At 36.6% G+C, this 18,383-nt stretch overlaps 2 protein-coding genes and 1 pseudogene across 2 annotated transcripts; 2 read left to right on the top strand and 1 right to left on the bottom strand.

The window, feature by feature from the left end:
• Nucleotides 1-712: 712 nt before the first annotated feature.
• Nucleotides 713-2,006, top strand: LOC114636930 (heterogeneous nuclear ribonucleoprotein A1-like). Its single transcript, XM_028785024.1, has one exon. It carries the CDS (start codon nt 713-715, stop codon nt 1,673-1,675), a length of 963 nt encoding a protein of 320 aa, XP_028640857.1. The 3' UTR covers nt 1,676-2,006.
• Nucleotides 2,007-3,173: 1,167 nt separating this feature from the next.
• Nucleotides 3,174-5,699, top strand: LOC114636925 (annotated as a pseudogene).
• A 2,477-nt stretch (nt 5,700-8,176) lies between these two features.
• On the bottom strand, nt 8,177-9,139 carry LOC114636924 (putative olfactory receptor 2B8). Its single transcript, XM_028785019.1, has one exon. The coding sequence runs from the start codon at nt 9,137-9,139 to the stop codon at nt 8,177-8,179; it is 963 nt and encodes a 320-aa protein (XP_028640852.1).
• Between the last annotated feature and the right edge of the window lie 9,244 nt (nt 9,140-18,383).

Genomic DNA, 18,383 nt, shown 5'->3' with positions numbered 1-18,383 from the left:
AAACATGGCTGTTTCCTTCTATAAAACGGTCTTACCTTCATTCTTAGGGATAAAAGGTGTTTACTTAGGAGACATCTGTATTCCAGCAAGATCACACTGTAATCCAAGGCATATCTGCTTTCCACCTGGGTCATATAGACCTAAAAATTCTTTGGATGTTATCCCTTGCCAAAGCAGCCATGTTGCTGGATTTAAATTCCTCTTCCTCTTCCCCCTTTCTATCAATCCCACAAACTTAACACTCCGAGTGTCCTCATGAAGACTAATTGATGAGATGATCCTTTATAACTGCAATCCAGATCATCTCTCATTCAGCAAATGTCTATTTCAGTATCAAGGTTTTCCAATCTGCCAGTCTGATGAACAATCTGTCTGTATTCAGATTGTTGCATTTTCTCCATGCTCAGGTGGTTGGGTGTGACTGTGATCAGCTTCATCTGTCACCTAGATTGCTGTCTTTCAGTGTCTCTTCCTTCCTTGAGTTGTGCTATCATTGGAAATTTATCTTATCCAGATTGGATCTTTATCAATTTTGATGGAACCCACAGATTTTCACCACCTGTAGAAATATAGACAAAACCTCTTCCCCAATGTTACACATTCCCTGACTTCCACTCTGAGGGTAAAACAGCTTTAAAGTACAAGAGTGAGCCTTTCTGCTCTTTGACGCTGAGGAGGAAGCATCGCTGAAGGCTCTGATCATCCTGCCATCATGTCTAAGTCAGAGTCTCCCAAGGAGCCGGAACAGCTGCGGAAGCTCTTTATCGGAGGGCTGAGCTTTGAAACAACTGATGAGAGTCTGAGGAGCCATTTTGAGCAATGGGGAACACTAACCGACTGTGTGGTAATGAGAGATCCAAACACCAAGAGATCCATGGGCTTTGGGATTGTCACATACGCCACTGTGGAAGAAGTGGATGCTGCCATGAATGCAAGACCACACAAGGTGGATGGAAGAGTCGTGGAACCTAAAAGGGCTGTGTCAAGAGAAGATTCTCAGAGACCAGGTGCCCACTTAACTGTGAAAAAGATCTTTGTTGGTAGTATTAAAGAAGACACTGAAGAACACCACCTACGAGATTATTTTGAGCAGTATGGGAAAATTGAAGTGATAGAAATTATGACTGACAGAGGCAGTGGGAAAAAGAGAGGCTTTGCTTTTGTCACCTTTGATGACCATGACTCTGTGGATAAGATTGTTATTCAGAAATACCATACTGTGAATGGCCACAACTGTGAAGTAAGAAAAGCTCTGTCAAAGCAAGAGATGGCTAGTGCTTCATCCAGCCAGAGAGGTCGAAGTGGTTCTGGAAACTTTGGTGGTGGTCGTGGAGGTGGTTTTGGTGGCAATGACAATTTTGGTCGAGGAGGGAACTTCAGTGGTCGTGGTGGCTTTGGTGGCAGCCGTGGTGGTGGTGGATATGGTGGCAGTGGGAATGGCTATAATGGATTTGGCAATGACAGAAGCAATTTTGGAGGTGGTGGAAGCTACAATGATTTTGGCAATTACAACAATCAGTCTTCAAATTTTGGACTGATGAAGGGAGGGAACTTTAGAGGCAGGAGCTCTGGCCCTTACAGTGGTGGAGGCCAGTACTTTGCTAAACCACGAAACCAAGGTGGCTATGAAGGTTCCAGCAGCAGCAGTAGCTATGGCAGTGGCAGGAGGTTCTAATTACAGCCAGGAAACAAAGCTTAGCAGGAGAGGAGAGCCAGAGAAGTGACAGGGAAGCTACAGGTTACAACAGATTTGTGAACTCAGCCAAGCACAGTGGTGGCAGGGCCTAGCTGCTACAAAGAAGACATGTTTTAGACAATACTCATGTGTGTGGGCAAAAACTCCAGGACTGTATTTGTGACTAATTGTATAACAGGTTATTTTAGTTTCTGTTCTGTGGAAAGTGTAAAGCATTCCAACAAAAGGTTTTACTGTAGACCTTTTTCACCCATGCTGTTGATTGCTAAATGTAATAGTCTGATCATGACGCTGAATAAATGTGTCTTTTTTTTAAAAAAAAAAAAAGTACACAGATTGATCTAATTCAGTACTTTCTTCTAAATTCACTGTCTTTCAGCAGCTTTTTATACAGAAGTTGTTCCTGCCTCACTGGCATTTAAAAGTTAATTAAAAAGTTAACTAAAAAGTTAATAAAGCATTATTCAATCTGTTTCTCTGAGTTCTTATCTCCCTTTTCTGTTTATCAAGCATCTCCTTTAAGGTACTAAAGAATTATGATTCTTATGAATCCACATATCAAGAGCTAGAAATTTTATCTTTTAAAATAGACAGGCACTCACATTCTATGCCTATCTTCATACATCTCAAGCCACCCACCCACCTACTCCTGCCTCCCTGCCCTGGCATTCCTCTACATCAGGGCATCTAGCTTTCACAGGACCAAGGGCCTCTCCTCCCATTGATGCCCAACAAGGCCATTCTCTGCTACATATGCGGCTGGAGCCATGGGTCCCTCCATGTGTACTCTTTGCTCAAAGACTCTGTATTCTTTGGGCAACTCTATATGCTCACATGGAAGGAATAGAAGGCCAAACTCCAGGGAAAATAGAGACAAACAGTTAAAAAGAAGGTAGAGTAAAGAGCTAGCTGTTAAATTGGGCTCTAGAATTTGGAATCATATCTTGTGGGTGGCAGAAGCCAGCAAAACTAAATGATATGTATATGCCTGAGGAGCATTTGCTACAGTGGGGAGTAGAGAAACATACAAGCCAGTGAAGCGTGTGCTGAGGGTGTGCATGCTATGGCTGGCCTACTCCTGTGCTTTCTTCCCCTTATTCTAGATCTGGCTTCTATCTCTCACTTTGCAATAAACTTAAAAACCCATCAACTTTAACTTAAAGACAAAACTTTTAGACACAGTGTGAACATCAAAGACCAAAAAAAAAAAACCAAACAAACAAACAGATTGGAGTGGAATAAAGAGAAATAGGGAATGGGAAACCTCCTTCCATTTCCCACAGTTGACTGCAGTATTTGTGAAGGTCCCAAATCATATTGGTATCTAGGGTACCACTAGTCAGCCACATTTGAAGTGATTATCTAAATGATATTGAGGGCAGTTTTGATCACAAAGCAAATAAATTTGGGACCTTTAAGGCTGGGTGCCAGGTGAAGAAGCTGGAGGCTTTCTAAAAGGGGGAGACAAAAAGTAAGGATGATGTTGTTTCCATGGGTGAAAAAGAGAGGAAGGTCCTAACCAAGGACCTGTCCAGGCTGTCCCCAAGTCTCAGGAAGGATTAAGGAAGACCATAAGCTGTTTAAGAGAAAAAGACTAAGTAACATAAAGGCAGACCCTTTAGAATAACATCCAACTTTTCAGTGGAGACTTTAAAAAGCCAGAAGGGTCTGAACAGATGTTCTACAGACTCAAGAACACAGCAGATGCCAGCTCAGACTACTACATACAGAAAAACTATCAATTACAGTAGATAAAGAAAAAGATTACATAATAAGATAAAATCAAGCAGTATCTATCTACAAGTCTATCTCTACAGAAGGTTTTTGAAGGAAAACTCCAATCTGAAGATGTTAACCACACCAAAGAAAATACAAGCAATAAATATTCCCAGAACATAAATTAAAAGAGAGGGCAAAAAACAGCACCATAATAACAAAATAACAAGAATCAATAAATTGGTAGCTCTCAACATTGTCTTAAAAAAAGACACAAGTTAACATATTGGATTAGAAAATAGGATGAAAATGGCAGAAAGTATACACACTCGTGGAAGCTGAACAACTTATCACTGAATGAAAATTTGGTCAAGTCTGAAATTAACAAGGAAATTAGAAACCTTTGTAAAATGAAAACACAACAAAGCCAAATGTATGAGACATGAGGAAAGAAATTCTAAGAGGCCAGTTCATAGCACTAAGTGCTTGCATAAAGCAGACAAACAAATAAACAAAAAACCTGGAGAAACTGTATGTTAATAAATTTATGATATACTTGATATCTCTAGAAAAACAAATAATAGTACTCAAAGAGAGTTTACATCAAGAAATAAGTAAACACAAGGCTGGAATCAATGAAATAAAAACAAACAGAAAGAAATATAAGGATTCAATGAGACAAGAATTAGTTCTTTGAGAAAACCAACAAGACAACATTTCACTGGGTCTGGCTTACAGGTTCAGAGGTTCAATCCATTATCATCAAGGTGAGAGCCTGGAAGTATCAAGGCAGGCATGGTGCAGAAGGAGCTGAGAGTTCTACTTCTTCATCTAAAGGACTCTAGGAGAAGACTGGCTTCCAGGCAGCTAGGATGAGGGCCTTAAAACTGATGCCCACAGTGATGCACCCAATAAGGCACACTTCTTAATAGTGCCACTCCCTGGGCCAAGTATATGCAAACCATCACAAATGGAAATATTACATCAGACATCAAGGAAATTCAGAGAATCATAAAAATATACTTTAAAAATCTGCATTCCACCAAACTTGATACCCTAAAATAAATGTATGTTTTTTTGATATATCTGATCTACCAAGTGAAATCAAGATGAAGTAAACAATTTTAAAAGACCTGTAACCCCTACTGTAATAGAGGCAGTAATTAAGTGGAACAGTCAGAGAGTAGACAGGGAGGGGGATAAAGTCTGGACTGTAAAAAATGATTAAAGAGGGGATAAGAGTTCTAGGGTGGGGAGTAGGGAGGTCAGAGTGGGTAACTTACCTGGGGATTGAACCTAGCTCATCCAGTATGCTAGTCAAACACTCTACAACTGTGTGATATCCCCTGTTTATTTCAGACACTCTAATTTTGTGTAGTACAGGCTAGCCTCTAACTTGAGATCCATTTCCTTCACCTCTCCAGCACACTAGTTACAGCGGAGCAGAGAAGAGTCGAGGGAAGAAGTGAAATGGCCGATGTCTAGTCAACCCAGCACATCTTCTGCAAAGACTAAAGCAACGGGAAAACAAAACAAAACAAACAAACAAAAGTCAGCGAAAGATAACTATTGTAAACCAAAGGAGAACAAAGCATAAGACACTGAGACACCAGGACACACTCGAAGGAAGGTACCAGTTCCTCCTTTTCCACAGTGAACCTGATTCACCGAGATGTTTTGCAGGCATGGTGCCAGGAGATGAAGCTGAGCTGCAAAGGCCAGAAATTAGATGCTTACAAATGACTCCTTGCAAGGGCTTTCCTAGATCAAATACCGGAGTTGAAGAATGTTCCTGACTCAACCAAAGAGGCCAGGTTGAAGATATCTTGGAAAAAAAAAAAAAAAGACCGAACCAGGGGAAGAGTCTCAGGTGACAGTTCCCCTTGAAATCCTTAATGTACCAGAGAAGCAGATACCTCCTATGCTCTATGAGGACGTCAGAATCACGGTTATGACTACATAACCTCCAAGGCAATGTTGGCTTCTTGGGCCAGAATTGTAGCCAGTGCTAAGAAGTTTGAGTCAGTGCGGTCCAATGCAACATCAGAGACCTATGGGGGAAATGTGATGTGTGGTTCATGGGACGAGTCTTCCTGGGAACTCAAGTGGTTGGGTTCGATTGCAGTTCCATGCCTGACAAGCCTGGGAACATGATGACAAAGAGAAAGCGATTGCCCTCTTCCTGCTTCCAGCCTGCACATTTCCACCCCCACACCTGGAGGACAACATGCTGTGACCCAAGTGTGTTCATAGGAACAAGGTCTTAACTAAGAGCCTCAAAGGATAAAGGACAGACCTCTTAAGTTTGGGTTAACTGCTGACATCACTCACTCTTGTGGCGTGATCTGCAGAGCTGCAGCTGACAATGGGACTGATGGAAATCCACATCTTTGCCGTTGAAGGTGCCTTTCTCACCCAGAAATTATGGGATAGTTTAAGTTAGTTGATGCTTAAGTACAAGCAGTTTGGAAAAAGCCAGTGAGGCCAGCAAAAGGTCCACCTCTGCTCATTCTGATGACTAAACACTGGGAGCAGCCTCCTACTCTTGTGTGAAGATAAAAAGGTGCCCTATGTGTTTTGCTGCAAGTAGGTCCTGGGGCAGGAGTAAGACATCTCCAGATACAGCAGTTGCTAGTCCTGACACCAGCACAACAGGGTCATAGCCAGTTCAGTGGTCAACTGTAAGAACTTAGCTTGTACCTGTAGCCTCTGCATGTCCTCTTCCCTTGATTGTAGTATGCTGTTAGTGTTTAGTACTTGGGTTTGTTTTCTGCTGTTGAAAAATATTACACACACACACAAAAGATTCAAGGGAAAAAAATCTCTCAAGGTGTGGAAAAAGCCCAGGGCCAAATTCAGAATGGAATTCTACTAGAACTTCAAAGGACTAACGCCAATATGATGGAAATGGAAGAAACAGTCCCTAATTCTTTTTCTTAACCTACTATCACACTATTGCTAAATCTACACAAAGACCTCTCAAAATTAGGAAATTACAGACCAATATCCCTTATTAATATGTGGAAAAATTCTCAATAAAATAGTTACAAACTCAATTCAAGAACACATCAAATTTATCCACTATTATCAAGTTGGTTTCATCCCAGAGATGCAGACATGGTTCAACATACATAAATCAATGAACAGACTCTACCCGTTAAACAGATAGAAAGAAAAACCCACAGAATCATATAATTAAATTAAGAAAAGGTCTTTGACAAAACTCCAATATTCCTTCATGGTAAAAGCCCTGGACAGATTTGGGATATAAAGTATATTCATTAACATAATAAAGGCAGTATGCCTTAAGTCCATAGCTAATCTAAAGGGAGAGAAGCTCAAAATACTTCCACTAAAACCAGGATCAAGAAAAGGTCCACTATCTCCATATCTATTCAGTATAGCTTTTGAAGTCTTAGCTAGAGCAATTCGACAGCTGAGGGAGATCAAGGGGCTAGAAATAGGAAGTCCTGATACACTAAGAGACAGTGATAGCATGCAGAAGACCTGAACAGATTTAAACTAGACAAAATCCTAGCAGTGAGAATAAGAGATAGACACAAAGTCCCACCCTTACCAAGCTGTTTGCAACTGATACCTGCTGGGAAATGGAAAGGAGATTTCTCTCATGAAGTTACGACTGGGTATGTCAACGATGCTCCAGGGCAGACCTAACACAAACAACCTCCCTGTTAGAGTGTGTGTGTGAGTGTGTGTGTGTGTGTGATTTTTGCTTTGTTTTCCAGTCTTACTGAATTTGCCCTTTTAGCTTATCTGTTTTGATTTTTATTCCTTTTGGGTTTTTTGTTGCTTTTCTTTGCTTTGCTTTTTATTTTACAGAAAGGAATAACATGAAATTGGGTGGATAGGAAAGTGGAGATGATAGAGAAGAATTTGGGGCAGGGCAAAGAATACCATCAAAATATATTCAAAATATATTATATGAAAAAATTTAATAACAAAATTAAAAAACTTTGCCATAAATAAAATAAATAAATATTTCCCCAAAGAAATTTGAAACAGGATTAAGCCTAATAATAACCATGATGTTATTGAATAACAAATATTGTAATGATTATTTCCTAGAGTGATAATTCCTATCTATTATCAAGTAATAGGACAAAAAATCACTTGAATATATACACAATTATATTCTTCAGTATATTACTTTGTGTTCTGTACATGCGAAAAATTACAATGGAGGCAAATCTAATAAACATTGCAATCTAAAATTAAATATATATTCTAAGAGAGACTGCAAGTAACAAAACAGAAGCATTTTATGAGGCTCTCTTTGCATTACTGTCTGTCAAAGCAATGCATCATTCATCAACAATACAACTAAATGTAAAAATGTGTCTTTATAATTTGCAAACTTTTTGAAAGAAGGAAATGAGATTTTCATCCTGATTGTTTATGGCTCAAAAATGACTAAATTTCAAGCAGATGTCTTTGTGCTTTTAATTTAAGTTCCTAAAGTACTCCTTCCATTATGTTTAATGTATTAGGGAATAAGAAAGAATATTTTTAAAAATTCATTAGCCAAGACAACATTTATTAACCAAATTTAGCATTTATTCAAATCTGCTTGTATTAATTTTTTTGTACTTGTTGAACTATTGGACTATTCCAATGACTATTGACTATTACATTGGTTACATATAATCAATAACAAGTGATCACAATCAGGCTCTGTTTTTCTGGTAAGAGGAATGAGGGCTGTTGGTAATCCTGCTTTGGAACCAAGAACTGATATGCTTTTGCCTAATCCAAGTTCCAACCTTGCTCTTGTTCTCCTCCAAGTACCTTCTTCACTGCTGCCTTGACATCCTTGTTCCTCAAGGTATAGATAAGAGGGTTCAGCATTGGTGTTATGAGTCCATAGAACAATGCCAAAAGCTTGCCCTTCAGTTTGGCTGAGCTGCTTTTGGGTGCCATGTATGCATATCCACTGATGGCAGAACCATAGAACATGACGACCACCAGAAGATGAGACCCACACGTGTTAAAGGCCTTCTTTCGACCTTCAGAAGATTGTATCCTTATGACTGCTCTGACAATGTTGATGTAAGAGAAAAGAATTAGCCCAAGAGGGATAACTTTTATGACAACCACTGCAGCATACATCTCTACCTCATTGACCCAGGTATCAACGCATGATAACTGAAGCATGGCTGGTACCTCACAGAAGAAATTCTCTACCTTGTATTGGCCACAACGAGGTAACAAAAATGTCAACACTGTCTGCACCAAGGAGTTGCTGAAACCAGTTATCCAGGCTACTGCTGCCAGTTGTTGGCACAGCTGGGAGTGCATGATTACTGTGTAATGCAGAGGCTGACAGATAGCCACATAGTGATCAAAAGCCATGATGGAGAGAAGCACACATTCTGTAGATCCCAGGCCAAGGAAGATGAACAATTGTGCTATGCAGCCCACATAGCTGATACTTCTCTCATGGCTCTGTATATTTTTCAGCATCTGGGGGACAGTAGAAGTGGTATAGCAGAGATCCAAAAAGGAAAGATTGGCCAGGAAGAAATACATAGGGGTATGGAGTTTAGGATCAAGGCGAGACAAAATGATAATAGCTGAATTCCCAAAGAGGGTCACTATATAGAAAATAGAGATGATCACAAGAAGAGCCATTTCCAGTCGTGGCCATTCAGAGAAGCCTACCAGAATAAAGCCATTGATGTGATGGGAGGTGGTATTGTGTCTTCTCATTGTGGAAATTCTACTTGATGGAAATGTCAATAATAGAATTTTGAGGTCCTGGTTTTCATGTTTTTACAGTTTACTATCTCATGCAATAAAAAAACTGGATAGAGGGTGCTGAAACAAATAAAATCATAAATATACTTCAGTTGATTTCCTCAGTAAGTAAAATAGCATTAACAACTGTGTTTGTATAGTCTGTCAGCTATTCTTTTATTCACAATTTTCACAAGTGAAGAGTTTTAGAAAGTCAAAATAGCATATACATGGTGACACATACATAAATGTAGCACCTAGAAAGCTGAAGCAAGAGAATTCCTGTGAGAGAAACATCAGCACAGGCTGCAGAGTGAGGCTCTGTCTCTCCCAATTGCTCTCTGAATCCCCCAAAGCAAAACAAAAATAAACAAATAAAAATATATGTCAGGAGCCATAATGAGACAAGCTAATAACTAGCAGGTGATCATCCTGAAATGGCCTGCTTCAGATTATTATATAATCTGTGACAGGCTCTTCCTTATTAAGCAAGGCTGTAAGGGATTCATTTTAGGAAATATCCCTGCTATTAATATGCTTTCCCTGTTATTATTAAACATATATAATAATTACTAAGTAATAGCCCAACCCTTTGGAGCACATCTCTGCAGATCCACGAAGACATTCTGTCTTGAAGTGATGCTATATAGGCAAATAGATGACTTTTTAAGTCTTAATGATGATATCATAAGAATTCCTAAAATTATATCAATGATTATTAAGCTCTTTTATAGTGGGACTGCTTTAGGTCCTTTTCTGATAGTCAAAACAGCAATGAGAACTCTGGCAATCTCCCAAGTGTCACCAGTTAATTGCTCTTTTTTAGTAACCAGACTTTTCCTACTCAGAGAACATTATAAGAGGTTATAAAACAATTAACCAAAGGTCATAAAAAGGGAACTAATGATTTATTATAGGTTCTAGGACAGAAGATAAAATATTGACTTGGTTTATCTATACAAAACTTCACTAATAACTTAGTTATGGTTTTCAACTTACAATGAACTTGTAGAGCTGAGATAAGTGATGGATGTTTAGCCAGATAATTACTCCTAATGAATATGCATGTAAACATTCTCTGTTGTAAACTTCTACTTCAACTTATGATTTGAATTTTTTGTGTAAACTTGCAATATACTTTGTAACATGTGATCATGTGTTTTGAAAGATGTATGAGTACTGAGGACAAAGAAATGAGAGACAGATAGAGAAGAATTTTTACCCTTTCTCCACATAGAAGAATTTTTTGCCTTTCCCCACTTAGAAATTTTTTTTGCCTTTCCCCACTTAGAGTAGAATTTTTTTTCCCTTTCCCCACATAGAAGAATTTTTTGCCTATCCCTATTTAGGATCTTTCCTCTTTGTCCCTTAGATAGCTTTCATAGGAAACATTTTACAATTTAGTAATAAATGCTATAACCACTTTTCTTTTTTTTTTTTTTTTTTTTTTTTTTTTTTTTTTTTTTATAAATAATTTATTTATTTTTGAACATGAAATGCTTTTTTATAGCATGTTTCACAAGGGGAGGGGGTAAGAGGGGCCAGATGGTGGAAAAGTACAAAATCTTCTTGGCCTGTGCCTTGAAACATGTCATGGTCTATACGGTACACTGCCTTGAATTATGATCTACCTGCTGTTCTTCAGAAGATATGGTACACTGCTTGAGTTATGGTCTCCCTGCTATTCTTAAGATGATATGGTACACTGCTTTGAGTCTATCTGCAGTTGCTAAGCAGGGTCTTGCAGTTGCCAAGCTTCAGAGGACATTGTGCAGGTGGGGAAAGGTGGGGGGTGAGGGTAAGGGCGAAGGTCCTGGCTTCTGGCATCTCCCCCTTCTCTGTTTAGTTAGAGAAGGCATCTTATGATCAATCCCAACTATGTGAATTTTGAATTTGGATGTCTAATTATGGGGGGGTCTTAGACAAGTTCACAACCCCAAAACACTGATGTGAGACGAGTCACATCGATGGTCGAAGGTTTTAGGCTGTCGACGATGGGCAACGTCAAGGGACTCCGATGTGGGTGAAAGGAGGGTGAGGGCCCTGTCTTAGGCCATGTAGGCTGCACCCACTCCCAGCACCACGCACTCCTTTTCGGCTGCATTGGGTGGGCCCCTGGGAAGTGGACCTACAATAATCCCGTCATTGGGCTAACTCACAGCCATCCTAGTCCCTTGTAAATGTATAACCACTTTTCTAAGTGTTCTGTTTTCTTCCTGGGACTTCCGACAAGCAGGTTGAAAGTTAGAGCCACGCAGTTTCTGCTGAGGTAGAACAAAAGCTACATTGCTTAATCCTCTGATGTTAGACTGCAGGTGATAATCATCTAAACCAGAAGTCTTTTACCCTCAGAAAGAGCAAGAAAGTTTTTAAGACTTTTTAGAATTTATCATCAGCATTTCAGTACAGATTAGAGAGCTAGAAAGCCCTGAGATGCTTAGACTTTAAAGCTGTCACCAAAGTCCTTCTCTGTGGCCCTCACCACTATCCTCTCCACAGAGAAGGGAGGCTCCTGGCAAATGTAAATATAGTAAAAATGTATAAGATACTGTTATCATATGTTGTATCTGCTAAGACAGAAGAATATGGAAACCTCTCTGAAGCTTCATTAAATTTGTAATTGATCTTATTTTCCTGTAGGTTCTTAATAATATTGTATAGTGGAATATAGAAATTGCTACCTGTGAAAGGCAGTATCAGTTGGTGGTGACACCAACATCTGTCTTTTTATTGTAGTACCTCCTTCTGCTCATAATAATTAAGTCAATGTGAAAAAACTTCCAGGACCCAGGACAATGTGTTTGTGGAATTAATCTACAGTGATGTTTAGCCACAGGCTAATTAGGGGTTAATGTGACTAAGACTGATTATATACAATTTGTTTCTTATCTTGTTTATGTCCAAAAAAGTGTATATGTATATATTATATGTATGTGTATACGTATATGTATATATGCATATATATATATATATTCCAGAGATGGACTCATTGTTTCACATTTAATTATACTTCCACATAAGAAAAATCTCACAAGCTTTCCTATAGTTTTGCTTTACCTTCATGTAATTTTCTCAATGGCAGAATGAATTATATATTGAGCTTTATGCAACAAAGTGGAAATGGCTGTGAATATTTTTTTAAAACTCTGGTGCTTGCTCATGTCATCAAACATGCACATATGCAATTGACTGCATATGTGTACTTTGTGCTAGTCATTCTCCTTTATATAAAATAAACACATGATTCATATGAGCAAATTTCACTGTAATACACTGTTAAAGTGTAAGATTATATGCATATAAATAGTACTGTTAATTTATCAATTATTATATGTAAAGTGACTCGGTAAAAAAATTGTAACTACTTTACAGATAATATTTAATGCAGTTTAGGAATAATTTTTATTCTAAAATAAATATATGTATATTTCTATTCCTTAAATTGCTGTAGAATTTTGGACAGTTTTAAGTGGATTTGTGTCTTATTATTATTCTATTTTTACAGATGAAGTTCTACATATTGTCTATAAGATGACTAAAAAATATGTTTGCTATGACTAAATACACGAAGCACTCATATAACATTAAATCCTTATAATTTTTGTTGAAAACACTTTATATCTGCTAGCATTTTTCTTTTTTTCTTTTTTAAATTTTTTTTATTGGTCATTTATTTACATTTTAAATGTTATCTCCCTCCACAAATTCCCTACCCTATCCCCCCTACTCCCTGGTTCTATCAGGGTGCTCCTCCATCCCCTTACTCCTGCCTCTCCACCCTAGCATTCCCCTACACTGGGGCATCAACCCTTCACAGGACCAAGGGTCTCCCCTCCCATTGATGACAGATAAGGCCATCCTCTGCTACATATGCAGCTGGGGCCATGGATCCCTTCATGTGTGCTTTGGTTGGTAGTTTAGTCCCTGGGAGCTCTGAGTGGTGTTGTTGGTTGATATTGTTGTTCTTCTTATGGAGTTGCAGTAATAAAAGATCTTTTATCATCTCTAGTCACCCCTTTGTATGATCGATCACATGTACATATCTGTTCTGTATCACTGAAATTTCTCACCCTTTGCTCGTCATCTCCTCAATTCCTTTTTCACCTCTTCAGCACTCCAGTAACCTGTATTGTGCCCCAGTTCTTTCAGGTCTTACATGCTGTTATTGTACAGAAAACAACAGTAATTATTTCACAATATCTTATTACATAGCACAGACACAATATAAAGTATGGAATATTTCTCACATTTTTGAGATACATTCATAAGAAAAACACAAAGATAAAAATATTGATGTTTTCTTTGCCTTTCATATTATTAGAAATTTTATTTTAAAATTGGGTTCCTTTTCTCCACACTTCACTTAGTGATTATGCATTTTCTTCACCTAATCAATTACAATAGATATGGTTAAACAGTTGTAGAAATATTTAATCCTGTCGAGGGTTTTCTATCCTTCCTTAGACCATTAGTTCCTGGATAAAAGACAAGACACATGTGACCTTAGCTGTGACTCACAGCATTGGAGATATGGAACCTGAAGATGCTACCTCCTGTAGCCATACAAGAATCTTCTAAAATTTAAACAACTAACAGAGACAGTTGACTGGCTGGGCAGTCCTCAATATTCCTTATAATGTTGGAGCATCTATCTTTAGCTTTCTGGCTCAGAATGTCTGACATTCCTTAAATGAGATGCATAGGCACAATGCCTATCTAAGAGTAACACAATTAAATTTTATATCAATATACAAAGATTTATAGCAATGAAAATCTTAAACCTGTACCAATATCTAAAATTTTGTATCAATGTAAAAAAGATACAGCTGCAATTCTGCATCAAAATAAGAAGATCTCTACCAAAGTTTAGAACCAGATTTAATAATACATCCCTATTTGTCTAATTCCTAAAATAATTACTATATCCTCCCTTCTTCTTTTTAACTCACTTCCTTTTATCTAAAAAAGAAAGAAGGATAGGGAAGAGGAAAGGAAAGACAGAAATTTCTGTACTTAGTTTCTCTCTGACTAAAATTATAATTACTTTTAAATTATTTCTTAAAATTAGAACATATTTATAATTTACAAAATGATCAAAATCATCCACCTTAACTCAAGGGTTCAAACCTCAATACATAGTTATCTCCAAGGAACATTGTAGTCTTTAGTACTGATGTTTGTCATACTTGATATTATTTAATTTTTCTTGTTAGGATCTATGATGAAGTCATCAGGGGCTGTTTCTTTTGACTAGAAAAAACACGAATGCATTGCATTTTAGCAGCTTTATATTCCTTATAACTGAATAACTGACTAGGGAGGATATTGTATAAATTCAATGACATGAAATAAGAGAATAGAAATAGAATAAAACAAAATTTTCATTATGAAAATTTCAAAGCGATCAATATCTCATAACGGCAAAGAATGTTTTAGTCACTAGCTATCTTGCGGCTCATCACTTTCATAGTAGATGCAAGCAGAACAAACTGAGAAGATGGACAATCTAAGTATCATTTTAGTTACAGATTATACTGTTAAAATAGATCTTTCTCTTGCAAATACCAATTAACACTCCTGTTTGATTTGACTGAGATCAACATAAAATCTAATATTTCATGAAAAGGGAGGTGTAAGACTTATTTTCTTCATCCATCATCTTTGTACAATGCAATACATCTGGAAATAGCTCTTGGAAGTGGAGCAAGCCATAAAACCAGATTTCACTTAGGGCAAAATGTAACTTCTACCTTTTTAAGGATGTAATTCATTACTAATTTTAAGGAAAACACAGTCAAAACAAGTGAAAATGAAGGCTAAGTTTAGTAGTGTTTTCTGAGAAAATTTCCCAACTGGCCTTTAGTATTCAGAAGCAGCTTAGAAGTCAGAGCACCACTCAGCATATATGAAGATTTACTTAGAAAATAGTATATTTACATTACCTTAAACAAATAGTTGACTTCAATAATTTAAAAAAGTTTTTCCTCATACTTTCATTCTTTAAAAAATACCTTTTTTTCTTTACTTTTAAGCATAGAAAGACTTAAGGTTTTAAACACTTTTAAAGACTTAGTTGTGTATGAGGTACATGACCAGATTGCTCTGAGTAAGAAGCTCCAGGGAACTTGTTTTGTCCTTATTTTGCTTTATGCTAATGTGATAATAAACTCACAAAAGCATTTGCAAGGTACATAGTAGGTAATTGATGCTAATAAAACATGTAGAATCCCTAAAGTCAAATGGCCATTCTTTCCGAATTAAAGCTACTATATATATAGCTTGATAAACATGGATCCATTTTCTTTGTTTATTTAAAGCATTTCCCAAATCTATAAGTTGGTTAGGGTTAGGGTTATCTACTTTGGTTTGCGGGTGGGGATAAGACGAGTTTATACTTTAGGAGAATTATCTGGAATAACTTTTCTTGTTGTTCTCTTGGCTACTTCTGATAAAGGAACTAGTAAATAATCCAACCTAAGTATGGTATTCATGATGTTCAAACTTAAACTCACCATAAGTTAGTATTATTACTAACAAAATTAATTTTAATTCCCAATCCTTGATGTGCCTCTCTCCTTTGTTGCCTGTAACTACTATATCGAAAACAAATGCTTTTATTTCATTATTGTCCACTAAGTAATACTTTGAAAACCATAAAACATAAAAATAATGTCACCTCGTTTAGAATGCTGACCCTTCATCCTAATGGAAGATGTGTCTAAAGCTCTTTGGGCCCTTGCTTCTTAGTCTAGCTCCATTTTTTCACCTTTAAGTCAATGATCTTTTCTGTTTTTTCTTGCAGCTCTGAACCTTAGTTGTATCTAACCCTCACTATAAAATTAGCTCTACTAATTTTATAAGTCATGTTTGCCTATAATCTGTTGTTTAGCCCTTGTAGATTAGTGACATCAGGGCCAAGTGTGCTAGAATTTTGACCTCAGGGAGACAGTCCCTCTGTTGCAATTAAGCACAGTTTATGGAAATGAGAATTTAGGGGAAAATATGAAAAATAGCAGCATAATTTGCGAAGCTTAAGTTCTATGTGATTCTTCCACTGAGATTCCATCCCTACATAGTAAATCCTATTATCTAACTTATTTTTATGTCCCTAATCTTTTTGCATAATACACACTGAAGCCAATTCCAGATTCAAGGACAATTTCAGATCTGAAGATGCTTCCCAACTTCTGTGTCTGACGCTCTCAGTACACTCTGAGACACTTCCCAGCCACGATGCCTTCAAACATTATTGAAACTGTTCACTACAGATTACAGCTTTTGAAATTTAGGTATCAGAAGCATGCAATTATTATGATTTGTGTCTGGCTTATGCATTTTCATGTATAATTTATTCTCTCCACCTATGAACAGAAGATGTACAATTGTTACTTCTGGTTACATTGATGTTGAAAGAACTGAACAAATGCACAACTGTTATTTTTGTGTTAGATCTAGGAATGACATTTCTTATTGAAATGTTAAAGCATATCTAGCTTTAATAAAGATTGGTAAACAGGTTACAAAGGTTAAAATAATTTATGATCTAACCATCATCAATCTTCATTTCCTCAAAAACTTCCTTACTTTGTAATGTCATGTTTTGTAAAATTAGTTATCTGTTTCATGTATAAGAAAACTCACCAATTTAATTTGCATTAGACTGAGAGTGTAAATTTTTTTCAAATTTGACATTTGTGTCATCCTTTTTAATATTTTATCTATTCATTTTTATCTGATTTTTGTCCTTTATTGATTTCTAAGAGTTCTTTACATGTTCTTGGTGTAAGTTTACTTTTGAGATATTATAACATTCACTATCATAACATTCCACTAAATTACTCTTTTTTGCTTTTTAAATAATGCCCTTTAAATTTTAATGTAATTAAAAATATACAAGTAAATAGAGTGTCCTATAATGACCCTGATGTCTCCTCAAACCATGTCCAGCAACAATCAATACATAGCCCAGGTTGCTTAGTTTTATTTTAAAGTCTCAAGATCATTTACTTCATATGTGTATATTTCATCATTAATTAAGAAAAGCCAAATTTTAAGAATATAGTTAAGAGCACTTGTGCTCTTATAGAGAACCTGGGTTTGATGTCTGATATGCATGTCAGGCAGCTTACATCTGCCTGGTACACGGTTTCAAGGGATCCCTCACTCTTCTGGCACTACATAAATTTTTAATAAGAATAAAATAAACATGAGCACTTGAGTTGCTTAATATTGAAAAGTGTTGGTTTTTCTCATCAAAATGTTAGTTTTATTTTTAGATTTTTGTGTGTGCGTTATTCTTATGTGCACCATATTTATGTAGTTAAATGTGTGTTTGGAGAGATTTTTTATATTTCTGTGAGTATTATGATTTAAAGTTCTGTAAGAATTACATTTAATCTATGCTTTGGATAGATTGTATATTTTAACAATATTGAATATTGATAGTTTGTGACCATAGGCTATCTTTACATTTACTGCTGACTTCATTGATTTCTTCTATTATATCTTACAATTTTCCAATGTGAAAATATTTTATCATTTTAGCTAAATTTGTTCTAAAAACTAAATTATTTTAAATCCTATTATGGATTATTTTCTTAATTTCATTTTTGAGTATTTTGTTATTAGTGTATATAAAATGAACTATTTTTTGTCAAAAAAAGTCATTTATTATTTGGAAATGGAATTCTGCATAAAAGGCACTTATGAAAAATTAAATGGACATTTGTCATTTTTACCATTCATCATGAATGTTCAGGTTGAAATAGTATCTCATGCAGGGGGAGATGGTACAGCTCAAATTATTAGAAATGTTGTACAAGGAAGAAACTCCTACCCCTCTGTAGAAATACAATGTTGCTTACATATAGCATTGATGATCTGTGACCCTCTCATGCACATCTGAGTGTTTCACACTAACTATACTTGGTGTGTAGTTTGAAGACATACATACTAATGTCAGGAACACACATGACATTACCCATGGGAGTGAATTAATGGAATTAGTCTGTGCAAACTGATAGTCAAATACTATCACACATTTCTCTGAATCATAATGGTCTGAAATAACACATCTAGTTACTGGTAAGTTTTTGTGGTAGTACTGCATGGGGAATCTTATTTTTAGGACAACTATGCAGTTGTCACTGAAATTTGGGAACCTGAGAAGTAGCAACATGGTACCCTTTTATTTTTTTGTACTAATAATGATAACAGG

The sequence above is a fragment of the Grammomys surdaster genome, unplaced genomic scaffold (genome assembly GCF_004785775.1).
Source record: "Grammomys surdaster isolate TR1022 unplaced genomic scaffold, NIH_TR_1.0 125079, whole genome shotgun sequence".
Classification (NCBI taxonomy): domain Eukaryota; kingdom Metazoa; phylum Chordata; class Mammalia; order Rodentia; family Muridae; genus Grammomys; species Grammomys surdaster.
The sequence above is the reverse complement of the archived record's forward strand: the minus strand, read 5'-3'. Positions and strand labels throughout refer to the sequence as shown.

What these genes read in the sequence shown, in the direction of transcription:
- LOC114636924 (XM_028785019.1), bottom strand. Translation starts at nt 9,139, where the DNA reads ATGAGAAGACACAATACCACCTCCCATCACATCAATGGCTTTATTCTG.
- LOC114636930 (XM_028785024.1), top strand. Translation starts at nt 713, where the DNA reads ATGTCTAAGTCAGAGTCTCCCAAGGAGCCGGAACAGCTGCGGAAGCTC.